This window comes from Phocoena sinus, chromosome X (assembly GCF_008692025.1).
Source record: "Phocoena sinus isolate mPhoSin1 chromosome X, mPhoSin1.pri, whole genome shotgun sequence".
Classification (NCBI taxonomy): domain Eukaryota; kingdom Metazoa; phylum Chordata; class Mammalia; order Artiodactyla; family Phocoenidae; genus Phocoena; species Phocoena sinus.
The window spans coordinates 15,757,757-15,781,422 of record NC_045784.1 but is presented as its reverse complement, the minus strand read 5'-3'; the positions used below and the strand labels follow the sequence as shown (position 1 = coordinate 15,781,422).

At 38.2% G+C, this 23,666-nt stretch overlaps 1 protein-coding gene across 1 annotated transcript in view; it reads right to left on the bottom strand.

The window, feature by feature from the left end:
• Positions 1-23,666, bottom strand: part of PPEF1 (protein phosphatase with EF-hand domain 1) — a 144,947-nt gene that overhangs the window by 53,023 nt on the left and 68,258 nt on the right. The window contains exons 6-8 of the mRNA XM_032620331.1: positions 14,231-14,391; positions 5,198-5,312; positions 947-993 (exon numbers count right to left, since the gene is read on the bottom strand). Of these exons, the coding sequence (XP_032476222.1) occupies positions 947-993; positions 5,198-5,312; positions 14,231-14,391 (323 nt within the window). The remainder of the gene's footprint in view (positions 1-946; positions 994-5,197; positions 5,313-14,230; positions 14,392-23,666) is intronic.

Below are 23,666 nucleotides of genomic sequence, written 5' to 3'. Positions count from 1 at the left end.
GATGTATTAATCAAAAAGAGAGACAAAGGGGTAAAACTGCGAAGGCAGAGGTCACCTCAGGATCAATTTTCTATATGCAATCATCCCAGAAGCAAACATTTAACATTTAGGTTGCAACTGCTGGCTCAGAGAAAGAAATGAAGCCAGCCAATCGAAGAGATGCAGAGAAACTCCATGCTGGCCAAGCTGCTTTGTGCCCTCTGTGCGGGCTCCCGCAAACAAAACCCAACCAACAGGGCTTCCCTGGTGGCGCAGTGGTTGAGAGTCCGCCTGCCGGTGCAGGGGACACGGGTTCGTGCCCCGGTCCGGGAAGATCCCACATGCCACGGAGCGGCTGGGCCCGTGAGCCATGGCCGCTGAGCCTGCGCGTCCGGAGCCTGTGCTCCGCAACGGGAGAGGCCACAACAGTGAGAGGCCCACGTACCGCAAAAAAAAAAAAAAAGAAAGAAAACCCAACCAACAAAGAGGAGTCATAGCACTGGAAGAGCAGCTGAGCCTGGCAATGATGAATCAGGGTGGAGAAGAGAAGAGCAGTTTGGAACTTGCTATGGGGGACTCCTTTCATGCATCATTAGTGCACAATGGAGGAAAAGACTGCTGTGGCATGCTCACTTCTGAACCAAATAACAATAAAATAAAACAGACTGTTTCCCTCCCCTTCCTCTGCCATCTAGACATTTGCCATGTAATAAAGAACATAAATACAATCAGGTACAAATCCTAATGGATCTACAGATAACAATAATATTAAACAAAGACCCAAATTAAATCTTTAAAAATTTTTTGTGAAACGTGTGAAAAAAACCAAATCTTTCAACTTCTTGGATAAAAACTGTCCTATTATATCTGTATTTGTACCTATCCCTAATAAAACTAATATTGTTATTTGTCCTAGGACTGTCTTCCCACAACAAAAATATAAATATTTAGCAAAATAATCATTTACCTTATGGTAGATCAAAAAAAGATCATCCAGTTTCCCATGCAAATCACCTGGAAATGAAATGAAAAATCGCTATTCAGTAGGAACAAGAATTTAAAAACTGAAAAGACAAAAACTCTAATTTGAAAAGATACGTAACAGAATTTAAAAACTGAAATACTACTGATATACTCCAAGCGTTTTCAGGACATCGGGTTTTTACCCTATGATGATATTAATTCAACAGACAATTTGTTTCCATAGCACTCTATGGAAACTTTGCCCCCTTTCCTATAGGGGACAGCATCCGATGTGGCAATTACCTATTCATTCCTGCCATTTATGGGCCTCCCTTCGGGATGGGCCTCTGTGCCAAGTGCTCTGTGCCACTCTGTGCCAAGCGCTAGACTAAGGGTTTACGTGAATTGTCTTGTTCAATCCTTACAACCACTCTATGAGATGGGTATTGTTTTCATCATACTCATTTTACGAATGAGGCTCGGAGTAGTTAAGTAACTTATGCAAAGTTGCCCAGCTACCAAGTAGCAGAGCTGGAATTCAAACTCAACTTTATCTCTCTTCAAAAGTGAAGCTCTGGGCTTCCCTGGTGGCACAGCGGTTGAGAGTCCGCCTGCCGATGCAGGGGACACGGGTTTGTGCCCCAGTCCGGGAGGATCCCACGTGCCACGGAGCGGCTGGGCCCGTGAGCCGTGGCCACTGGGCGTGCGCGTCCGGAGCCTGTGCTCCGCAATGGGAGAGGCCACAACAGTGAGAGGCCCGCGTACCACAAAAAAAAACACACACACACAAAAAACGGAAGCTCTTAGTGATTGTTCTGTACTACCTACACTGTAATCTCTAGGAGAACAGCAGTATCATCTATATTGGCATTAAACCCCAAATGCCTCCCATAGTACCTGCTGCATAGTAGGCACTCAATAATTAAGTTTAATTTCTAAATGCAAAGGTTTTTAAAGCCACATTTTCAAAAATATGCTCCAGCAGTAGCATCTGAAACTTAAAAATTTTGAGTAGATAGTTGACATTCTCTTGATGAGACTATTAGAGAAAACAAAAATGAAAGCATGGCTTTATAAAACTCAGCCAACTAAGGGAAAACATATAAATAGATGAAGCCATTAATTTAAAAACAAGAGTAAATATGTGAGTATTCAAAAGCCCTATTTGGATAACTATTTCTAGGTAAATATTTGACTTTCATAACCTCTGATCATAAATTTTTATTCCTTGTATCCAACTTAATTACTAAATATAATTTAATTCAGGAATACTTTTCCTCAGTTTGCTTAAAATGCTACAACCAAACTTAACCAAATATATACAAAAGATGACTCCAATTATAATGGGAATAATAAAATTAAAATCCTACATCACCAGCACTTATTTATAAAATGACTACAATATTAAGAGCATATTAATACTATCGTATACTTAAACCTCATTGCTCTCACTCCAAATCTAAAGAAATAAAAATGGAAGGACTTTACTTATCAGTTAAATATATTTTTTAAATTATTTTGTTTTCCTAATTTTCTTCAGGATACTCCAATAAAGATGGTTAAAAAAAAAACAAAACAACTTTAGCTAAGAAAATATGAGCTCATTCACTCAGCAGCTACATTATGCTGCTTTAAAGGAGAGGCACCAATGTACACCATTGAGAATAAAGGTGCCTTTCGGGCTGACACAGCAGAGGCATGTATATGTTTGCCAAATCTGTGTGTGGTTAGTGCTTCTGAGGCCACATCAGAAAAATATGAGTTCTGATGGCAGGGAGGAATTTCTGAGAGGGAGACAAGCATAATAATAAAAATGCTGTGAGTCAGGTATTCTGTAGAATTTGTTTAATTGGGAGCTTTAGAATATCTGCAATGCCTTAATGGACAAAGTATTTCACTTCATATCAATAAAACAAGCTACTATTAGCAGCTTTGGTTCCAGTTAAAAAAAAGCAAAAAACAAAAAACCCCAAAGATTTGGGTAGTCAGAACTGTTGCAGCTGGTATGCTAATAAATGAATTGGTTTCAGCATATTAAGAGTTGAGGCTATACAAATATTTTTATTTTCATTTTTTTCATAAGCTGCCTTATTATTTTTTAATTAATTAATTAATTAGGCTGCTCCAGGTCTTAGCTGTGGCACGTGGGATCTTCGTTGCCGCGTGTGGGATCTTCCTTGCAGCATGCAGGGTCTCTAGTTGCGGCATGCAAACTCTTAGTTGAGGCATGTGGAACCTAGTTCCCTGACCAGGGATCAAACCTGGGCCCCCTGCATTGGGAGCACTTAGCCACTGGACCACCAGGGAACTCCCTAAAAATATTTTTAACTTCTAGTTGGACAGCAAGAGATAAAACTCAATGTGTCATGGAAAGGCAGCCACAGAAAGATATTTCCACTGCGTACAAAAACCTAAGTGCATAACTGGTTATCATTTATAACATAAACTAAAACACCTACTATATTTCATGCACGTTGAGAAATGTGTAGCATGTTTAGATGTGCATGTAAAAAAATGCATCTGGAAATTAAAATAATGGTAAAGGTTCATCATAATTTCTCCCCCTTTCCTAATACTGTCTTAAACAGAGGATGTTTATGAAAATATGGCCCTGATTTTAAATTTTATTTTAAATGATGACCAAATTTTTCTAAGTTCAATGGGGCTATTAAAGACAGAAAATAATAATTCCTATGCTATGGGAACCTATGGGCCTTGGTTTTTCCTTCTATCAATGGTGCTACATGGAAAAAGTCTGGAAATAAATGCCCTGCCAAGATGTGGGTATCTTTAAAATATTGGAACTGTCCAATCAATCCATTCCCTAGTCCTTGTCTCACGATGGAAAATGAAACATCAGTCAGAGCAGTGCATGATGGGAGTTGGGATAGCAGATACGGAGTTGGCTCTAACCTGGGATGCAGAAGATCTGATTTTTAATTCTGACTCTGCCACTAACCAGCTGAGTAAGCTGAGGTGGAGAGAGGGCGACAAGTTACTACATAGAAATGCATGGAAGGCAATACACTTTTCTCTCTGGGCCTCAATTTCATCCGTAAGAGCAAGGGATAGACTAGATCCAGGACTTACATGCCCTCTAATTAATTCATGTCTTTTTCCAGATCCTTTTATGCAAAGCTAAGTCTCCAATGGCAACTGGAGGTATACTGGAAACATGGGAGCAGATCACACTCCCTGTTTGGCCTATTATATACACTCTGAGAGCAAACCTCGCCTTGGCTCCAGAGGCTTCATGGGTTGGCATCGCTTCCTGAGCCTCATGACCCAAAATTCTTTATCTCCATGAAAAGTAAGTGCTGATGAGGCCTTGAATAAAAGGTCCCCACTGCTGAGATGCATCATCTGGAAGGCAGAGATGTGGTGGCCTGATTCAGTTGGAATTGGACCATTAAGGACTCTTCAAAAGCCTGAGTCAGGACATGTCAAGGAGCATGTACTGCTACATCAAGTCCCTGTCACCACTATCAGATGCTAGAATGGAAATAGTTTAATTAGATTGTCAAATCCATTCTACCTGCCAGAGTAAAAGAAACATGGGCTAAAAATTGATTTGGAAAATAACAATCACTGTTTTGTAACCTAAAGGCTTAATTAGAAGTTAAGGGAATTGCTGTTCCTTCCACGCACTCCATTCTCAGACAGTTGCAAGCACGCTGAGCACCAACTGTGTTGAATTTCAATGTGTACTGCTTCTTGAAGCAATATCCTGTCAGACTGGCCTATATGATAACAAAATCTCAGCTCTTGTTATTTAGAAGAACAAGGAACAGATTTCTGGGACATTCCCACTCTTCTAAAAGCTGCAGAGACCAGTTGGAAAAATCTAAAACAGCAGCCGAGGGCAGAGAAGAATTTAGTCTCTACCCTGCTTTTTTCTCTTCCCAGCATAAGTGGCATGCAGAGGCCCACCTAGAAAAAGCTACATTGAACAAAGATAATGAGAGCCAGAGGGAGGGCAAAGAACACTTATTCCACCCATGGGTGATTTTCTGTATTAAAATGCTGCCTGCCTTTATAAAAAGCTATGAGTTCTTTAATTTCTCACATAATTAATTCCTGCCAGCTGGTATGCAAAACAAAGACAAGATAGGAAACAGTACTATCATGATAGAAAACTCTATATTAACACTTTTCCCTTAACACAGTCCAATTTACACAGTTTTCAAGTTAGGCCAATGATGTAGAACCAAGAGGCTCCTAAATATTAATTTGGCAACACTGCTCTGAAACTTACCACAGATTGTTATCTCTTTGGAGGGAGAAGTTTTTATGTGAGTGAAATTCGGCATTTGCTGCAGGAGCTTCTTGGTTTCAAATAGCACCTCTAAGACATAATAAGCATGAAGTATCTGTGAGGGCGAAGGAGAGGAAATAGATATAATGAACTAGGAGAAAAGGCATGAGTGTGTAGAAAGCAATTAGGTGGAACATATGAGCACGTTTCAGGTAGCTGTAGTTCACGACAACCTCTAAATTATTTTTAAATAGATTATCCTAGCACAGTATCTGGCACATAATAAGCCCTCACTAGAGATGTGTAAGTTGAATGAATGAATGGTTCCTAGGACGTCTATATTCTCATGTTCTTAATTGACATCACCCATTCACAGAACATTTCTTATTATTCTTGGTCCTTAGAGCCCAAGAGAGGTGACAAGAAAAAAAGGAGACTCCCTTGCCCTAAGGAAATGTGCAGGCAAAAAAGTAAAGAAAAGAGAAGGAGGGAAAAGAGAGAGAAGTAGAAAGGGAGAAGCAGAGAGATTGTTCAAGAGGAGCTGCTTTGCATTTGCTTGCGACCTCCTGCCCTGGGGCTGGGAATTAGATGGGGGTGCTGGGTTAGGAGGTCTCACAAGGTAGCCAGACAGGCCCCAAGGGACTCCTGAGCCAGGTGTCCTAGGTGTGGCTCAATATTTGGTGCACAGACATGAGTTTACAGGACAGCAAGCACACTTATATACAAGTGTAAGTATAGAACATATTGCCAATTCAAATAAACCATTCAGATTAGCTCCTATTATGACTATTCATCCCTTGATCTCCTCCAGTTACAGTGTTGATGACAGCATTGTTTTGGACAGATTTACTGGGTTTTCTCTTCCAGGCTTTTCTGTTTGTTTGTTTTTAAATAGAGTGTGTTGTTCTCTCTTTTTTTAAATTATGAACTATTCCAAATACATAATTCAAAAAGTGATGTAGCTGATACAAATTTAACAGATGCTAACACCACTTTCTAGTCAGGAGTGTCTGTGCCTGTACTGTCCAATGCAGTAGACACTGGTCACCTGGGGCTATTGACCACTTGAAATGGGGTCAGTCAAAATTGAGATGTCATGTAAGCACAAAATACACATTGGATTTTAAAGACAGTATGAAAAAAAAAAGTAAAACATCTCATTAAAAACTTTTAATATGATTACATATTAAAATGATAATTTTATATGTTGGAGTAAATAAAATACATTATTAAAATTAATTTCACTTGTTTCTTTTTGCCTTTATAATGTTGACTACTAGAAGATTTTAAATTATGTATGTGGATCACATTATATTCCTATTGGACAGCACTGGTTTAGATTATTGGAGGCTGAGAGAGAGGTCATATCTACATATTGTTCAGATAACGCTTTGAGCACGGGATTCAGGACAGATGAAACCCTTTGGAACAATCCTAACTCGTGGTGTCCTGAAATTTCCATTTCCACTTCCTATTAAAATAATGAAATTATTTTCCATTTCCACTTCCTATTAAAATTATTTAATCATGAAATTCTCCAAACTTATTTTTTTTAAAAAAACCAGGAAGCAGGATTGGAAGCAATGTGAGAATTAGGAGGAAAGAGAAGGTCCCCTGGATGTTAATTAGTGGGGAGCCCACATTTCCTGTCTCTCCAAACCTAATGGATTGCTAAGGATTTTCCCCACAAAAGCATTCTAAATCGGTGAGTCAAATCTTTAGCCAGATTTTAAAGGAACAGGCAAAACACTCTGATAGCATGATTTATTTTAATTTCCATATTTAATTTATTGATTCCCAAAACTGGCTTCAGTGTTACCTTAAGTTGCCACTGTAGACTTTCTGGACCATTTGTAGTGCTAATCAGAGTAATTACTGTCTGAAAAGGCAGTTGTTTTATTAAGTTAAATTAACAAATAATCATTGAGGATATATTGCAACAACAGAAAATCCCTATTATGAAAATGTTTTTTCTGGGTCCTTTTTCAATTGGTTAAAATCACTTTGGTATTATTAGTCCCTACAAAGCCAGTCTACTTCTCTTTAAGTAGCATTATAATCATGTTTATAGCAATATTAAATACTCAAAAGAGTTAACTCAGAAGTTGATTTCTATGTTTACAAATATATTCAGATTAAATGGCAACTTGAATAAAATACTCACACTCTTTTAAAGGCACTGAGGGAGGAAAATATTACTTTGAAAGGATTTTCTTTTTAAAACAGTAACTAGTTTTTAAATGAAAAAAAAAACCCCACATTTCTAAAGTTGAAATAAAAATTTAAACAGCAAAAAGGAGTACAGGGCTTCCCTGGTGGCGCAGTGGGTGAGAGTCCGCCTGTCGATGTAGGGGACATGGGTTCGTGCCCCGGTCCAGGAAGATCCCACATGCCGCGGAGCGGCTGGGCCTGTGAGCCATGGCCACTGAGCCTGCGCGTCCGGAGCCTGTGCTCCGCAATGGGAGAGGCCGCAACAGTGAGAGGCCCACATACCGCAAAAAAAAAAAAAAAAAAAAAAAAAAAAAGGAGTACAATAATGAAAAGCAATTTTCCTTCTTCCCCAGACTTCAGTCTACTTTCCCTATTCCCCAAAACAGCCACTGTTAAGAGTATCTTGAGTGTCTTTCCAAAAAATATTCTATGCACTTGCAAGCATATAAAAATCAATATAACCAGGCTTCCCTGGTGGCACAGTGGTTAGGAATCCACCTGCCAATGCAGGGGACACGGGTTTAAGTCCTGGTCTGGGAAGATCCCACATGCCGCGGAGCAACTAAGCCCGTGTGCCACAACTACTGAGTCTGTGCTCTAGAGCCCGCAAGCCACAACTACTGAAGCCTGCATGCCACAACTACTGAAGCCCTCGCGCCCAGAGCCCATGCTCCACAACAAGAGAAGCCATTGCAATGAGAAGCCCGCGCACCGCAACGAAGAGTAACCCCTACTCGCTGCAACTAGAGAAAGCCCGCACGCAGCAATGAAGACCCAACGCAGCCAAAAATAATAAATAAATAAAATAAATTTTTAAAAAATCAATATAACCACATATGAATATGCAAACACGTGTATAGGTGCATAATCCCTTAAATAAAATGTGGTATATTCACACAAAGGAATATTATTCGACCAAAAATAGGAATGAGGTACTGACTGATACATGCTACAACATGAATGAACCTTGAAAACATTATACCAAGCAGAAGCCACCAGACACAAAAGGCACATATTATATGATTCCATTTATATAAAATGCACAGATTAGGCAAATCTGTAGAGACAGAAAGTAAACTAGTGGTTGCCAGGGGCTAGGGAGAAGAGGGAATGAGGTACAGGGTTTTGTTTTGAAGATGATAAAAATGTTCTGGAATTAGATAGTGGTGATGGTTGCACCACATTGTGAATATACTAAAAACCAATGAATCATACACTTTATTTAAAATGGTTAAAACAATCAATTTTATGTGATGTGAATTTTATCTCAATTTTTAAAAATCAAAATATATAATGCTTATTAATTTTGTTAACAAATGGGAGCACATTGTACACTATGTTGAACCTTTTATTCTTCCCTTAGCATCATATATTTTTCATTTTTATAAAATCGAAATTGTCTATCTTTTCTATTATAGCTCCTTGAATTTTTGCCATAGCTTTTATGTCCTTGAGCATATTAAGCATATTTATTTTCAACTCTGAGTCTGATAATGCCATTATCGAAAAACTCTATAGGTTTGTTTCCATTGTTTGCTGTTTGCCTCAGTTTTCTTTTGTGAATCTTGCATCCTCCTGTGCCTGGTTAACATTTGTGTTAAGTTCTGGATACTGTATATGAAAACTTGAAGAAATCATTTAAGGCCCTATTTTCTTACAGAGAGGGTTGAAATTTTCTCTTGGCAGGTGGCTAGGAGCACTAGCTGTCTAGGATGATATCAATTCAATTTCAGGAATTAAATGATTCAAAATTTTGCTTCAGTCCCTACAGAGCCAGTACTTCTCATTCACTCTTACTCCTAGGGTACACCCTTAAGGTCCTAACCTGAGAATGAGGGTTCTGGGGTGATGTCAGAAAATAATGAAGTAGGTAGTTCCAAGATCCCATCCCTCTGCAGAAACACTGAAAAATCAAGCCAAAAAAACAGATCAAACAAACAAAAAAACCTGTCAGACCCAACTTTGTCAGAACTCTGGAAGATAGTCAAAGCTCACAGCAACCAATGCTGAATTAAGAAAGAGGCAACTTAAAAATGGCACAGTGCAAGCAGAAAGAAAAGGCTAAGATGGATTTGTAAACAGCCAGGCTAAGCAGTAAAGGAGTGTACCAACACAGAGCCAATCTGCAAAGACTAGATTTTCCTTGCTTCCCTTTCCTTCCCTTCTGTTCCCTTCCCTTCTTTCTTTCCCTCTCCCTCTTTCTTCCCCCTCCCTCTTTCTTTCCCTCTTTCCTCCTCCCTTCCTCCTCCTCCCTTTTCTCTCTCTCTCTCTCTCTCTCTCTCTCTCTCTCTCTCTCTCTTTCTTTCTTTCTTTCTTTCTTAATGGCTCTTGGTGTTCAAGAAAATCTCTTTCGAAGCACTAGGTGAACACAGCCTAAAAGAAAAGAAACTTTGGAGATCTCACACCCAACTAGACCTAAGAGACATCTATAGACTACTCCACCCAAAACAGCAGACTACACATTTTTTTACAAGTGCACATGGAACATTCTCTAGGATAGACCAGATGTTAGGCTACAAAACAAGCCTCAATACATTCTAAAAGACTGGAATCATACAAAGTATCTTCTCTGACCACAATGGAATGAAACTAGAAATCAATAACAGAAGGAAAACCGGAAAGTTCACAAATATGTGGAAATTAAACAACATACTCTTGAATATGTTGAAGAAATCACGAGGGAAATTAGAAAATACTTTGAGATGAACAAAAATTAAAACACAACATACCAAAACTTATGGGATACAGTAAAAGCAATGCTCAATGAGCAATGTATGGCTGTAAATGCCTACATTAAGAAAGAAGAAAGATGTCGAATGAAAAGCCTGACTTAATGCTTAACACATTATTGACCAGAGACACATTAATACGTCTTTTGTCATCTGAACATCGTTGACCAGAGACATATCAATACGTTTTTAGAGAGTGATACAATTAACATCACCATGCAAAGTTGTTAGAGCTTAAAACTGATCAAGCGTTCATTATATAACTTATGACTGTCATTATCATTCACATTTTGCTCCATTAGGTTTTTGTTCCAACCTTGTGTATACCATAAACGTACAATTTTCAAAAATGACACATTGTGAAATTTTGAGTGAAGAAGAACTGTTCGGTGAATTTTATGCAGAAACTTTCTCTGACTGTCCAAGCAACATGTATACTAGTGTGCAGAAGATGACAGTTCTTCAGAACATAGTTCTGATTCAGACGATGTGAATATAAGACCAACAAAAAGACAAAAAACCTTAGTGATTGATTCTGATATGGAAAGTGAAAATGAAACTCGTGGTGCTGGAGAATGCTCCTTTGCTTCTCCAGAAGAGTGGATAGAAGACAACATTTCACAAAAATTAGAAGACTTTACAGGTGTGTCAGATATAACTACTGAATGTAATAACCTGCAAAGTGTTAGTGAAATAACAGAATTGACTTTATGGCCAGCCAAAATAAAAATCGCCAGCCACAGGCATTAGTTTCTACAAAAATCCCCCCATCAGTAATGAGTTAAGGAGCTAGAAAAAGAAGAGCAAATTAAACGGAAAGCCAGCAGAAGGAAGAAGATAGGGATTAGAGTGCAGATAAATGAAATAGAGAACAGAAAACCAATAGAATCAACAAAACCAAAAGTTGGTTCTCTGAAAAGAGCTACAAAATTGACAAAATTTTACCTGGACAGGCCAAGAAATAAAAGAGAGAAAGTGCAAATAACTATAATCAGAAATGAAAATGGGGACATTACCACTGACCTCAAAGAAAAAGAAAGAATTATAAGAGGATATTACGAACAACTGTATACTAACAAATTAGATAACTTAGATGAAATGGACAAATTCCTGGAAACACACACATTATCAAAACACTCAAGAAGAAATAGAAAATCTGAACAGATCTAGAACACACAGAGATTGAATCACTAATCACAAACTTCCTAACAAAGAAAAGTGCAAGATCAGACAGCTTCACTGGTGAACTCTATGAAACGTTTAAAGAAGTAACACCAATCCTTCTCAAACTCTTCTAAAAAATAGAAGAGAAGGAAGCAATTCCTAACTCATTTCATGAGGACAGTATTACCTTGATATCAAAGCCAGATAAAGACACCACACAAAAAGAAAATACAGACCAGTATCCCTTACAAATAAAATGCAAAAATCCTTGACAAGATACCAGCAAACCAAATCCAACAGAATTTCTAAAGAATTATATACCATAACCAAGTGGGATTTATTCCAGGAATATAAGAGTGGTTCAACATAAGAAAACTAACCAATGTAATACACAACATTACTATTATGAAGGGAAAAAAACACACAATCATCTCAACTAATGCAGAAAAAGTATTTGACAAATCCCAGCACCTTTTCATGATAAAGCCACTCAGAAAACTAGGAATACATGGACACTTCCTCAACTTGATAAACAGCATTTATTAAAAACAAAACAAAACAAAACCATAACTAACATCAAACTCAATGGTGAAAAGATTAAAAGCTCTCTCCCTAAGATCAGGAACAAGAAAAGCATGTCCACTCTCACCACTGCTATTCAACATTATACTGGAAATCCTAGCCAAAGCAGTTAGGCAAGAAAAAGAAATAAAAGGCATCTAAACCAGAAACGAAGAAGTAAAACTCTATTCACAGATGATGTGATCCTGTATATAGAATATCCAAAAGAATACACACACACACACACACACACACACACACACACACACCTATTAGAGCTAATAAATGAATTCAGCAACGTTGCAGAGTAAAAGATCAACCCACAAAAATCAGTTGTGTTTCTATACACCAGCAATGAACAGTTCAAAAGGGAATTAAGAAAGCAATTCGTTTTATAATAGCAACCAAAAGAATAAAATACCTAGGAATAAATTTAAGGTAGTGAAAGACTTGTACACTGAAAAGTATAAAATTATAAAGCATAGCTAAAGGAAATTAAAGAAGATCCAAATAAATGGAAAAACATCCCATGTTCATGGATTAGAAGACTTAATATTGTCAAGAAGACAATACTACCCAAAGCGATCTACAGATTCAGTGCAACCCCTACCAAAATCTCAGTGGGCTTTTTTGCATAAATGGAAAAGTCAATCTTCAAATTCATTGCAAGGGACCCTAAATGCCAAAACAATATTGAAAAAGAATAACAAAGTCAAAGGATTGACACTTCCTGATTTCAAAACTTACCACAAAGCTACAGTAATCAAGACAGTGTGGTACTGGCATAAGGATAGACACACACACCAATGGAAAAGAATTGGGACTCCAGAAATAAATCCAGACAGCTATGGCCTATTAATTTTTTACAAAGGAACCAAAACCATTCAATGGGGAAAGAACAGATTCTTCAACAAAAGGTATAGGGACAACTGCATATCCACACGCAAAGAATGAAGTTGGACCCATACCTCATACCGTATAGAGATGTTAACTGAAAATGGCTCATAGAGCTAAATGTCAGAGCTAAAACTATAAAATTCTTAAAAGAAAACATAGGGGTAAACCTTCATGACCTTGGATTTAGCAATGGATTCTTAGATATGATGCCAAAACACAAGCAACGAAAGAAAAAAGGAGATAAGTTGGACGTCATCAAAATTAGAAACTTTTGTGCCTCAAAAGACATTATTAAGAAAGTGACAAGACAACCTACAGAATGGGAGAAAATATTTGCAAATTGTATATCTGATAAGGGACTTGTATCCAGAATATGTAAAGAACACTTACAACTCAATAGTAAAAAGACAAATAACCTGATTTTAAAATGGGCAAAGGATCTGAATAGACATTTCTCTAAAGAATGTGTACAAATGGCCAGTAAGCATGAAAAGATGCTCAACATCTTAGCCATTAGGGAAATGCATATGAGAACCACAATTAGATACCACTTTACACACAACTAGGATAGCTATAGTAAAATTAAAATTTTTTTTAAAACATAAAATAACAAGTGTTGGCAAAAAATGTGGAGAAACTGGAACCCTCACCTATTACTAGTGGTAATGTAAAATGGTGCAGCCACTGTGGAAAACAATTTAGCAGTTCCTCAAAATGTTAAACATTGAGTCACCATATGACTCAGCAATTCTACTCCTAGATATAGAAACAACAGAATTGAAAACATATGTTCATATAAAAACATAAATGTTCATGGCAACATTGCTCATAATAGCCAAAAGGTAGAAAAAATCCAAATGTTCATCCACTGATGAATGGATAAAAATGTGGTATACTCATATAATAGAATATTAGTCAGCCATAAAAATAAAGGAGTGATGAAACATACTATGGCATGAATGAACCTTAAAAACATTATGCTACGGGAAATAAGCCGTATGAACATATTACATGATTCCGTTTGTACAAAATATCCAGAAGAGACAAATCCACAGAGACAGAAAGTAGAACAGTGGTTGCCAGGAGTGGGGGAGGAGGGAATAGTAATGGGTACGGCACTTCTTTTGGGGGTGAAGAAAATGTTCTGGAATTAGATATTAGTGATTGTTACACAATCTTGTGAATGTACTAAAAAGCACTGAATCAATCGTACACTTTAAAATGGTGAATTTTACAGTATGTGAATTAAACCTCAGAAAAAGAACAAGGAAATACTATAAGCCAATAGATAGGAGGTTTCTGTGCACCTGAGATTTGTATTTAATGGGTTAAGCAAAGCAGAGGGTAGCTCTCACTTAATGTGAAGTTTTTTCCCAAGGGAATGCATTTCTGCTGTAGTATTTTCATCTATTCATTCAACAGATAGCACATGTTATGTACAAGAATCAGGACAGTATCTGCTTCTACTTGCCTGTTGTTGCTTGAAGGCCTCAATAAGTAAATCAATATCAGTAAAAGTGAGAGGAAATTGCAGCCGAGGACCACAGTAGGAGTCTGGGACGTCTATCAACACCCAATAGTCCTGTCTATCCTTGTCCTGGATGTTGCTGTCAGAAAGGTGAGTTACTAATTCTGGAAATGGAAAGACAGAAAAGGGGGGAAAAATCTACATTCCCATACTTAAAATGCAATAAATAACTTCTTGAATACCTAGCCCATGTAAGGCACTGTGCTAAGTGTTATGAATACCAAGATATCCCACACATAACCATGAGGAATGATTTGTTCTGAGACCAGTAGGTACATTCACATGAAGCATCATTATCCCTTCCCAGGTGGACATTTTACCAAAGCAGTGAGTTCATCAGCGGGCAGGAGAGGGAGGAGCACAGGGAAAACTGGTCAATCAAGGTATTTTGATGCTCTGAAGCTCTAACTCTACATTTTTTTTTGCCCACTCTAATATCTCAGATTTTTACTAATAGGGCTAGAAACATAACAATGCATTGTATTTGGTTCAAATATCTGTGGCTATTCAGAATCTACAGAAAATTAAATGGCAACATTTAATTTTTCCCTGTTAAACACTTCAAATTTTACTTACGTAATTGATTTGTTTCTCTCGTCACATAAAAACCAATTTTCTGACATGATTTTCTTTTTCTTCTTGGTAACAAACCATAGGCAGAAATTCCCAAAGGACCGCTCTCTTGAAGAGATATTTCTGTGTAACGGATTACCTGCACTGCCCATTTCAGTAGGTGCTGAGACCCAGGATCTCTTTCTTGCTAGACTGCCTATGAAACAGTCAGCCCAAGAAAAGAAATCTGGCCAATTCAGGTGGAGAAAGATGAAAAGTGATACGGTAGATTGATTGCAAAAGTATCCCCAACTCTCTACTCCAACCTCTAGTCATGCTCTTTTTAATGTGATTTTGCAGCCACTCTCATCAAGAGTCTCCTTCCCCAGACCTTGAAGCTGGGTTGGGTTTGTGACTTGAGTTGGACTAAAGAATATGGTGGAAGTGTTATGTACCAGTTCCAAGCCGGCCTCAGGAGGCCTTGTATGCTTCCATGCTCTCTCTTTTGAAACTGTGCCACTACCACAAATCCCAGGCTAGTCTACTGGAAGCTCCAAGACCATGTGAAGCAGAGCTGAGTCACCCAAGCCACGGCCATCCTAGATCAGCCACCCGCCAGCAGACCTGTAAACACGAGGGAACTCCAACCAAGACCCGAAAAACTGCTGAATCAAGTCTGCCAAGATCAGCAGAAGTGCTCAGCTGATCTGTACACTTGTGAGCAAAACGAAATGTTTATTACATGCTACTGAGCTATTATAGTTGTTTAATACACAGTATTATTGCAGTAACAGATAACTGATAGAGAGGACAATGACATACTCTTCAGCTCATTAATACTGAATTGCTACTAAGCTCATTAATTAGAAGTTCTCTAGGGCTTCCCTGGTGGCGCAGTGGTTGAGAATCCGCCTGCCAATGCAGGGGACACGGGTTGAAGCCCTGCCTGGTCTGGGAAGATCCCACATGCGACGGAGCAACTAAGCCTGTGTGCCACAACTACTGAGCCTGCGTGCCACAACTACTGAAACCCGCACGCCTAGAGCCTGTACTCCGCAACGAGAAGCCACTGCAATGAGAAGACTGCACACCACAACGAAGAGTAGTCCCCGCTCACCGCAACTAGAGGAAGCCCGCATGCAGCAACAAAAACCCAATGCAGCCAAAAATAAATAAATAAATGAATAAGAAGTTCTCTATAGGTTTGGAAGGTATGATGTTAGCAGATGTAGATAGAATATGTTGTTTTTCATTATTCAGTTATGCTGAGAGATTACAATTTAAAATTAAACTTGAAATTTTTTTCTAAAGTCATAATATTTGGTAACTTTAAAATGTTTTCTAAATTATTGTGTACTTCAATATTTTTTTGTGGTAATTGACGATGTTTTATAAGAAGTAAAATTTAGGAGTAATAATGTCTATCTTCAGTGTGGTCCAGCAGAGGTTATTTTTCTCATTTGGATTTGGTTTGACATTTGAGAAAACTTAATTATTTCATTTTATGTTTGAAAACTAGAAATGCAGAGCATCTTGGTAAATTTTATCTCAGGCTCATTTTGCAGGCAGAAAACCCAAAATATTCTACTTGACTATCTTAATGATCATTTCTACTTGGTAGTCTTTCTTAGAATAGCATCTTACTCCAAAAAAACACCTTTCTTCTTCCCAGCTTTACTTACTGAAAAATCAGGCTCCTCTTGGGAAAACAACAACAACCAAACAAACAAAACCAAAAACAACCTCAGCAGTTTCACTATATCATCTTTTTTTCTTTAACATCTTTATTGGAGTATAATTGCTTTACAATGGTGTGTTAGTTTCTGCTTTATAACAAAGTGAACCAGCTATACATATACATATATCCCCACATCCCCTCCCTCTTGCATCTCCCTCCCACCCTCCCTATCCCACCCCTCTAGGTGGTCACAAAGCACGGAGCTGATCTCCCTGTGCTATGCAGCTGCTTCCCACTAGCTATCTGTTTTACATTTGGTAGTGTATATATGCCCATGCCTCTCTCTCACTTTGTCCCAGCTTACCCTTCCCCCTCCCCGTGTCCTCAAGTCCATTCTCTAGTAGGTCTGCGTCTTTATTCCCGCACTATATCATCTTATAACTACCTTACTGAGAAATCCCAACTGGTGAGGTATAAACAAGAACTGATTTTCTTTTCCCAATCATTGCCTTCACCAATGTTCTGTCAACTTTCCCCTTCTCATCAGCTAACTGACACGTCAAGTCAATTCCACCAGTTCTGGTTATTAAAACTCAGTCTTGGGCTTCCCTGGTGGCGCAGTGGTTGAGAGTCCGCCTGCCGATGCAGGGGACACGGGTTCGTGCCCCGGTCCGGGAGGATCCCACATGGCGCGGAGCGGCTGGGCCCGTGAGCCATGGCCGCTGAGCCTGCGCGTCCGGAGCCTGTGCTCCGCAACGGGAGAGGCCACAACAGTGAGAGGCCCGCCTACCGCAAAAAAAAAAAAAAAAAAACAACAAAACTCAGTCTTGTTATTTAAGACCATAATAAAAATATTGCTTTTCTTCTTAAAAAAAAAAAAAAGTCCAGTCTGGCCCTTCCTTTCATACATTTGATGACCCTCATTTCTTATAAGTTCAGTGATGAATATATGAAAAAGCACCATTTCCCTAAACCAATTTTTTTCTTTTCTTTTTTTTTGGGGGGGGCCTTTCTGTACAGCTTGCAGGATCTTAATTCCCCAACCAGGGATTGAACCTGGGCCCCCTGCAGTGGAAGCACAGAGTACTAACCACTGGGCCACCAGGGAATTCCCTAAACCAATTCTTTTTTTTTTTTTTTTTTAATTTAGTTTTGCCTGCACTGGGTCTTCGTTGCTGTGCACAGGCTTTCTCTAGTTGCAGCAATCAGGGGCTACTCTTTGTTGCGGTGTGCCGGCTTCTCATTGCTGCGGAGCACGGGCTCTAGGCGCCTGGGCTTCAGTAGTTGTGGCACGCAGGCTCAGTAGTTGTGGTTCGTGGGCTCTAGAGCGCAGGCTCAGTCGTTGCGGCGCACGGGCTTAGATGCTCCGCGGTATGTGGGATCTTCCCAGACCAGGACTCAAACCTGTGTCCCCTGCATTGACAGGCGGATTCTTAACCACTGCGCCACCAGGGAAGCCCCCTAAACCATTCTTAATCAAAACTACTCAATATGAAATATCAATAAACATCAAATCATAATCCTTCTGCTGGTTTTTATCCACATAAAAAAGAATAACATAGATTTTCTTCCTAACGTGGGTAGCTAACGTGCATCATATGTGAAAACAATCAAAAGCGTTAACATTTCAAATGCAAGTACTGTCCTGTGGGCTGTAACTATTATAACTAATAATAATAATTTAATGAATGCCAGCTATAAGAATATTTGTGCAACATGTGATTAGAATTAATCCATACCTATTTGGTTTACAATTCTGTCAACATGAATCTACAGTAATTAAATATAATAAAATCTTGACTTATAACTGAATGATGCCTTAACAAGTTGTTCTAAAGAAAATACTTCAAAAATATCCCCTACACACAATCTTCTTTTGCCCAGTACAGACTCAAAATCTGGACTAGGAAAAATCTAAAGCCCATAATTTAAAAAAAAAACAATTTCTGCCTCTACCACCTGCATATGTCACTTTGAATACAAGCTCAAGACGCTGCTGGAAAAAGAAAAGCACAAACTGAACCATGTTTATAGTTATTTCATTTCTCAATTATGAATCTGGATTAAAATCATGAGTGTTCATACAATAAGTTCAATAGATGCCAAAATGAAATTTTGTAAAATTCAACACCTGTTCTTGATTTTTTAAAAAACTCAGAAAACTAGGAATGGAAGGATACCTCCTTAACGTATTTTTTAAAATTTAAATCAACAGTAATGGTTTTTCCATTAAATCATTAACAAAACGAGGATGCCCACTTTCAATGTTTCATTTTAACACTGTTCTGCTATCTCCAGCAAATATAATAAAACATGAAGCCAAAATAAGAGCAGTGACTCTTGCATAGAAAGATATAAAAATAAAATTACTTGTGACCAGTGTGATTAAATATCTACACTCAAGGAAATCAACTGAAAAACTCCCGGAATTGATAGGAGAATTAAAATAATACAGCGTTTAATCTCACTGGTTTGAATCACAGCTTCACCACTGATAAGATGAATAACTTTGGGAGGTTACCTTATAAGCCTCAGTATTCTCATCCACAAAAGGGGGATGAGAATACTAATTCCACTGGTTTGTCATGAAAACTAAATGAAATGATATATTTAAAGCACTTAAAGGACATGGCACATGGCATTTAATAAATATGAGTAGTAATAATAATTATTATTTAATGTTACTGTTCAATAGTATCACAATACAAAATAAACAGACATAAACCAAACGCTTTACTAAATACTACCAATAATCATTAGGGAGATATGGGGGGGAATATCTTATTCACCATAGCAACAAAAAATATAAAATACGTGGCTTGATAGGACATTTTGATTGATCTGGGAAGCAGAAAGAAAAGTCAAAACAACACTTCCACTGACTCCATCCCACTCCCCACTTCCACCAGACTCTGTTTAAACCTGTTGCTATGTATATAGCAGCTTTGGCTTTCTACCTGTGGGAGGAGGCTGATGTGAAAAATCAGACTGGGGAATGGATGTGCAGCATCTCCCCATCAAGTCCTATTAATTGGCTTTGAGCAAGCAGTAGGACATGTAGGTCACCTCTCACCTTTGGAACACCCAGAATGTCTCAGCATACTCTGTGCCTCAGAGGTAAAACCATTAAACTGGCCCTGGTATCTGGAAATGTTAAGTGACCTTCCAGTCCCTAAATATACCCTGTTTAGGGGTCATAGCACTTCTGCCAAACAGGCCTAGGTAAAGGTTGTCTGGAACTCTCCCACCAAAAAGGGCCATCAGAAAGCAACCTACAGTAATGTACAGTATGGTGACTCTAGTCAATAATACTCTATTATATATTGAAAGTTGCTAAGAGAGTACATTTTAAAAGCTCTCACCACACACACACAAAATTGTAACTATGTGAATGGATGCATGTGTTAACTAACACTGTGGTAATCATTTTGCAATATATGCATATAAGAAATCATTATACTGTACACCTTAAACTTATATAATGTTATATGTTAACTATATTTTAATAAAGCTGGAAAAAATTTTGAAAGTGAAATCAACATACAGCAATAATCTGTAAATCTCTTTTTCTGATACATATAATAACTAAATCAGTATGATTCTAGGACCCTATAATAGAGAGATGTACAAGATAACAGATAGCCCGGAAATATGCCCTATTACACATTTTTAAATGAATATATTATGAAGGAGGCACTACAAAACATGGTGAAAAGATACATTATGAAATAAATGTCGTGGGGAAAATTTGGTTAACTACTTGGACATTTTCTTCGTAGGTGTGTTTTTTAATTATTCTCAACCACTAGGCATCAAATTTTCCTTTTTTAGTTTAATATCAAAAATTCAAAATTTATGAAATGTTAAAACTTTTAGAAGTCAAATCATAAAAAATCTAGAAAAATAGCCATGGTAATCTACATTTTAAATATTTCAGGGCCTTCTAAGTTTAAAAGCCAAGGATTCACAAAGAAAAATATACTTAGACTTGAAAAGAAAGATAATTTAAATAATTAATGGATGAAAATTTCCTAAACCTGACAAAAATATCAACTTAGATATAACAGAAGCTCAGCAAACCCCACACAGGATAAATAAAAATGAAACCTCATCAAGGCATATTATGGTTGAACGCTATTTTCCAATGTCACTTAGGTTATTTTGTTTCTTCCCCACCTCCTTTGGGTGATGGTTATTCATTTGTAATACAATTAAGTTCATTTGTCACAGTGTGTATTCTACTTGGGAATCACATTCTCTCTCTCTACCTATTTTTAATTAATTATTATTATTTTTTTTTAGGGATGTGAAACATTATCATGGTTCTAAGAGTCAGAACTACAAAAAGGTATTCTCAGAGATGTGTCACTTTCCCCTCATCTCTCCTACCCAAACCCCATTCTCCCCATTCTTTCTGCCCTGCTCCCACCCATCCCTCCATTTCCTGTAGGTAAATAATGCCATTAGTTTCTGATTTACCCTGTAGGTTTCTCCTGTATTTATTTTTGCACAAATGAGCACACATAGACACACACACATGCATGCACACTCTTATCAGGCAAGGGTTTCTTAAGCAGGATACAGAAAGCACTAACCATAAAAGAAAAACTTGTACTACATTAAAATCAAGAATGTCTACTCACGGGCTTCCCTGGTGGCGCAGTGGTTGAGAGTCCGCCTGCCGATGCAGGGGACACGGGTTCGTGCCCCAGTCCGGGAAGATCCCACATGCCGCGGAGCAGCTGGGCCCGTGAGCCATGGTTGCTGGGCCTGCGCGTCCGGAGCCTGTGCTCCGCAACTGGAGAGGCCACAACAGTGAGAGGCCCGCATACCGCAAAAAAAAAAAAAAAAAAGAATGTCTCCTCACCAAAAGACATCATTTAAAGATTAAAGACTAGGGGGATAGATAAAAGCCAAAGACTAGGAACAGATATTTGCAATAAATTTATCTAACAAAGATTCACATTCTCATATTTAGAAAACCTACAGAACGCTTAGAAATTGGTAAGAAAAAGGCAGATACCCAATAGAAAAATGGGCAAAAGACCTGAACAGGCACTTTGCCATATGGGATGTCCATGTGACTGCTAAACATTCAAACAGGCGAGCAACTTCTCTGCTCACCAGGGGAATGCAAATTAAAGCAGAAATGTGATACTACTACATACTCACCAGAATGGCTAAAATGAAAAGGACTGATAATTTCAAGTGTTGGCAAAGATACTGAACAATTGGAACTCTCATACACTGTTGGCAGTATAACTTGGTACAACAATTTTGTAAAACTGTTTATCAGTACCTAATAAAGCTAACCATATACATGCCCTATAATTCCAAACTTCCTTTCCTGGGTTGTGGTACATCTTTATAATAATGGTCCCCAACGAATCATGTCTCCTTGTATTCATATCCCTTTACAACATAATGCTGCTGCTACTGCTCCCTGCAAGAGATGGATCTTTCCTAACCCCTTTGAATCTGCACCTAGCCTTGCGACTTGCTTTGACCAATAGGATATGGCAGAACTGATTTTGTGTGAGTTCCAGAGCAAAGGCCTAAAGAGGCCTTGTGGCTTCTGCCTTTGCCCTCTTGGGATCTAGCTGCCATGTAAAGAAGTCCAGGATATCCTGCTAGACAGAGAGGCTGCATGAGGAGAACTGAGGTACCCAAGTTCATAGCCCACACCAAAGTCCCAAACATGTTAAGAAAACCATTTGGACCTCCCTCTCCAGCCCAGCTAAGTTGAGTGAGCCCAACTGACAGCACATACAACAAAGACAAGCCATCCCCACTGAGCCCTTAAAATGCCTAACCCACAGAATCACAAGCAATAAAATGGTTGTTGTTTTAAAGCACTAAATTTGGGGGTGGTTTATTATACAGCAATAGATAACTGAAAATGAGTATATAGCAAAAGAAAAGAATACATATGTTCACTAAAAAGGACAAGTACAAGAATGTGCATAGTAGTACCATTTAAATTACCAAAACTGAAAACAACTCAATGTCCATAACAATAGAATGGATAAATTTTGGTATATTCATAAAATTAAATATTATTCAGCAATAAGAATGACCAAATGGATGACTCTCACAAATATAAAGTTGAGTAAAAGAAGCAAAACTGTATGTTTTCATTTATACAGAGAAGTTCAAAAACAAGCAAAACTAATCTAGGAGGTAGAAGTCAGGAAAGTAGTGAGGAGGGTGCAGGGATTGGGTAGTGAGTGGCAGAGAACAGGAGGGGGCTTCTGTGGCTATGATAATGTTTTATTTCTTGTTCTGGGTGCATGTTACAAGGCTGAGTTTACTCTGAGAAAATTTTTTAAGTCATATACTTATCATTTGTGTACTTTCCTGTAATTTGTATACTTTTCTTCCAGAAAAGTTTACATAAGAAGTTTAAACCACTGTCCCCTTCTCTGATAAAATTTTTAAAATATTTTTAAATCACTTGTATAATTTTTTAAAGCAGATTTTTAAAAATATAGAGCCTAAGTAAATATCTTTGCGCTGGAACCCAGCCATCTGTGGCTATGAATATCCATAAGTGATTCTGACGCATAGCTCAGATTAAAATATTAGGTCATTAGCAGAAAGAGGGCTGTTTCATTTCATTATTATTATATTTCCTCTCAGAAATATTTTTGCCAAAGAACATGAAGCACAAACAACTGTCTTCAAATTGTAATCAGCTAAAAGAAAAAAAATGGCAAAATACCTACTTCCCACTCACTCCCCACTCCTCAGGTTTGGCTATTCCACCTTTCAGAAACCTTCTACAGATCATTAAATGCTTTAATTAGTTTCACACATATGTACTTAGCTCAGAGCATACCATTAAAACACCCTTCTTTCACCACTTTGAACGATGCTCACTAGATTAAATGATGCTTTAGATGCCATACACATTTTTAACTAGAGCAAAAATAGTTGGCCCAAATTAAAGAAAAATGAGCTTCTAAGTCAAGTGCCTACCTTGAAGATAACAACAGGCAGATCTTAATTTGCAGAGAAATACATGACTTGTGAATAACTATAATTTTTTTTTTTGGCTGTGCCGAGTGGCATGTGAGATCTTAGTTCCCTGACCAGGGACTGAAGCCATGCCCCCTGCAGTGGAAGCACTGAGCCCTAACCACTGGACCG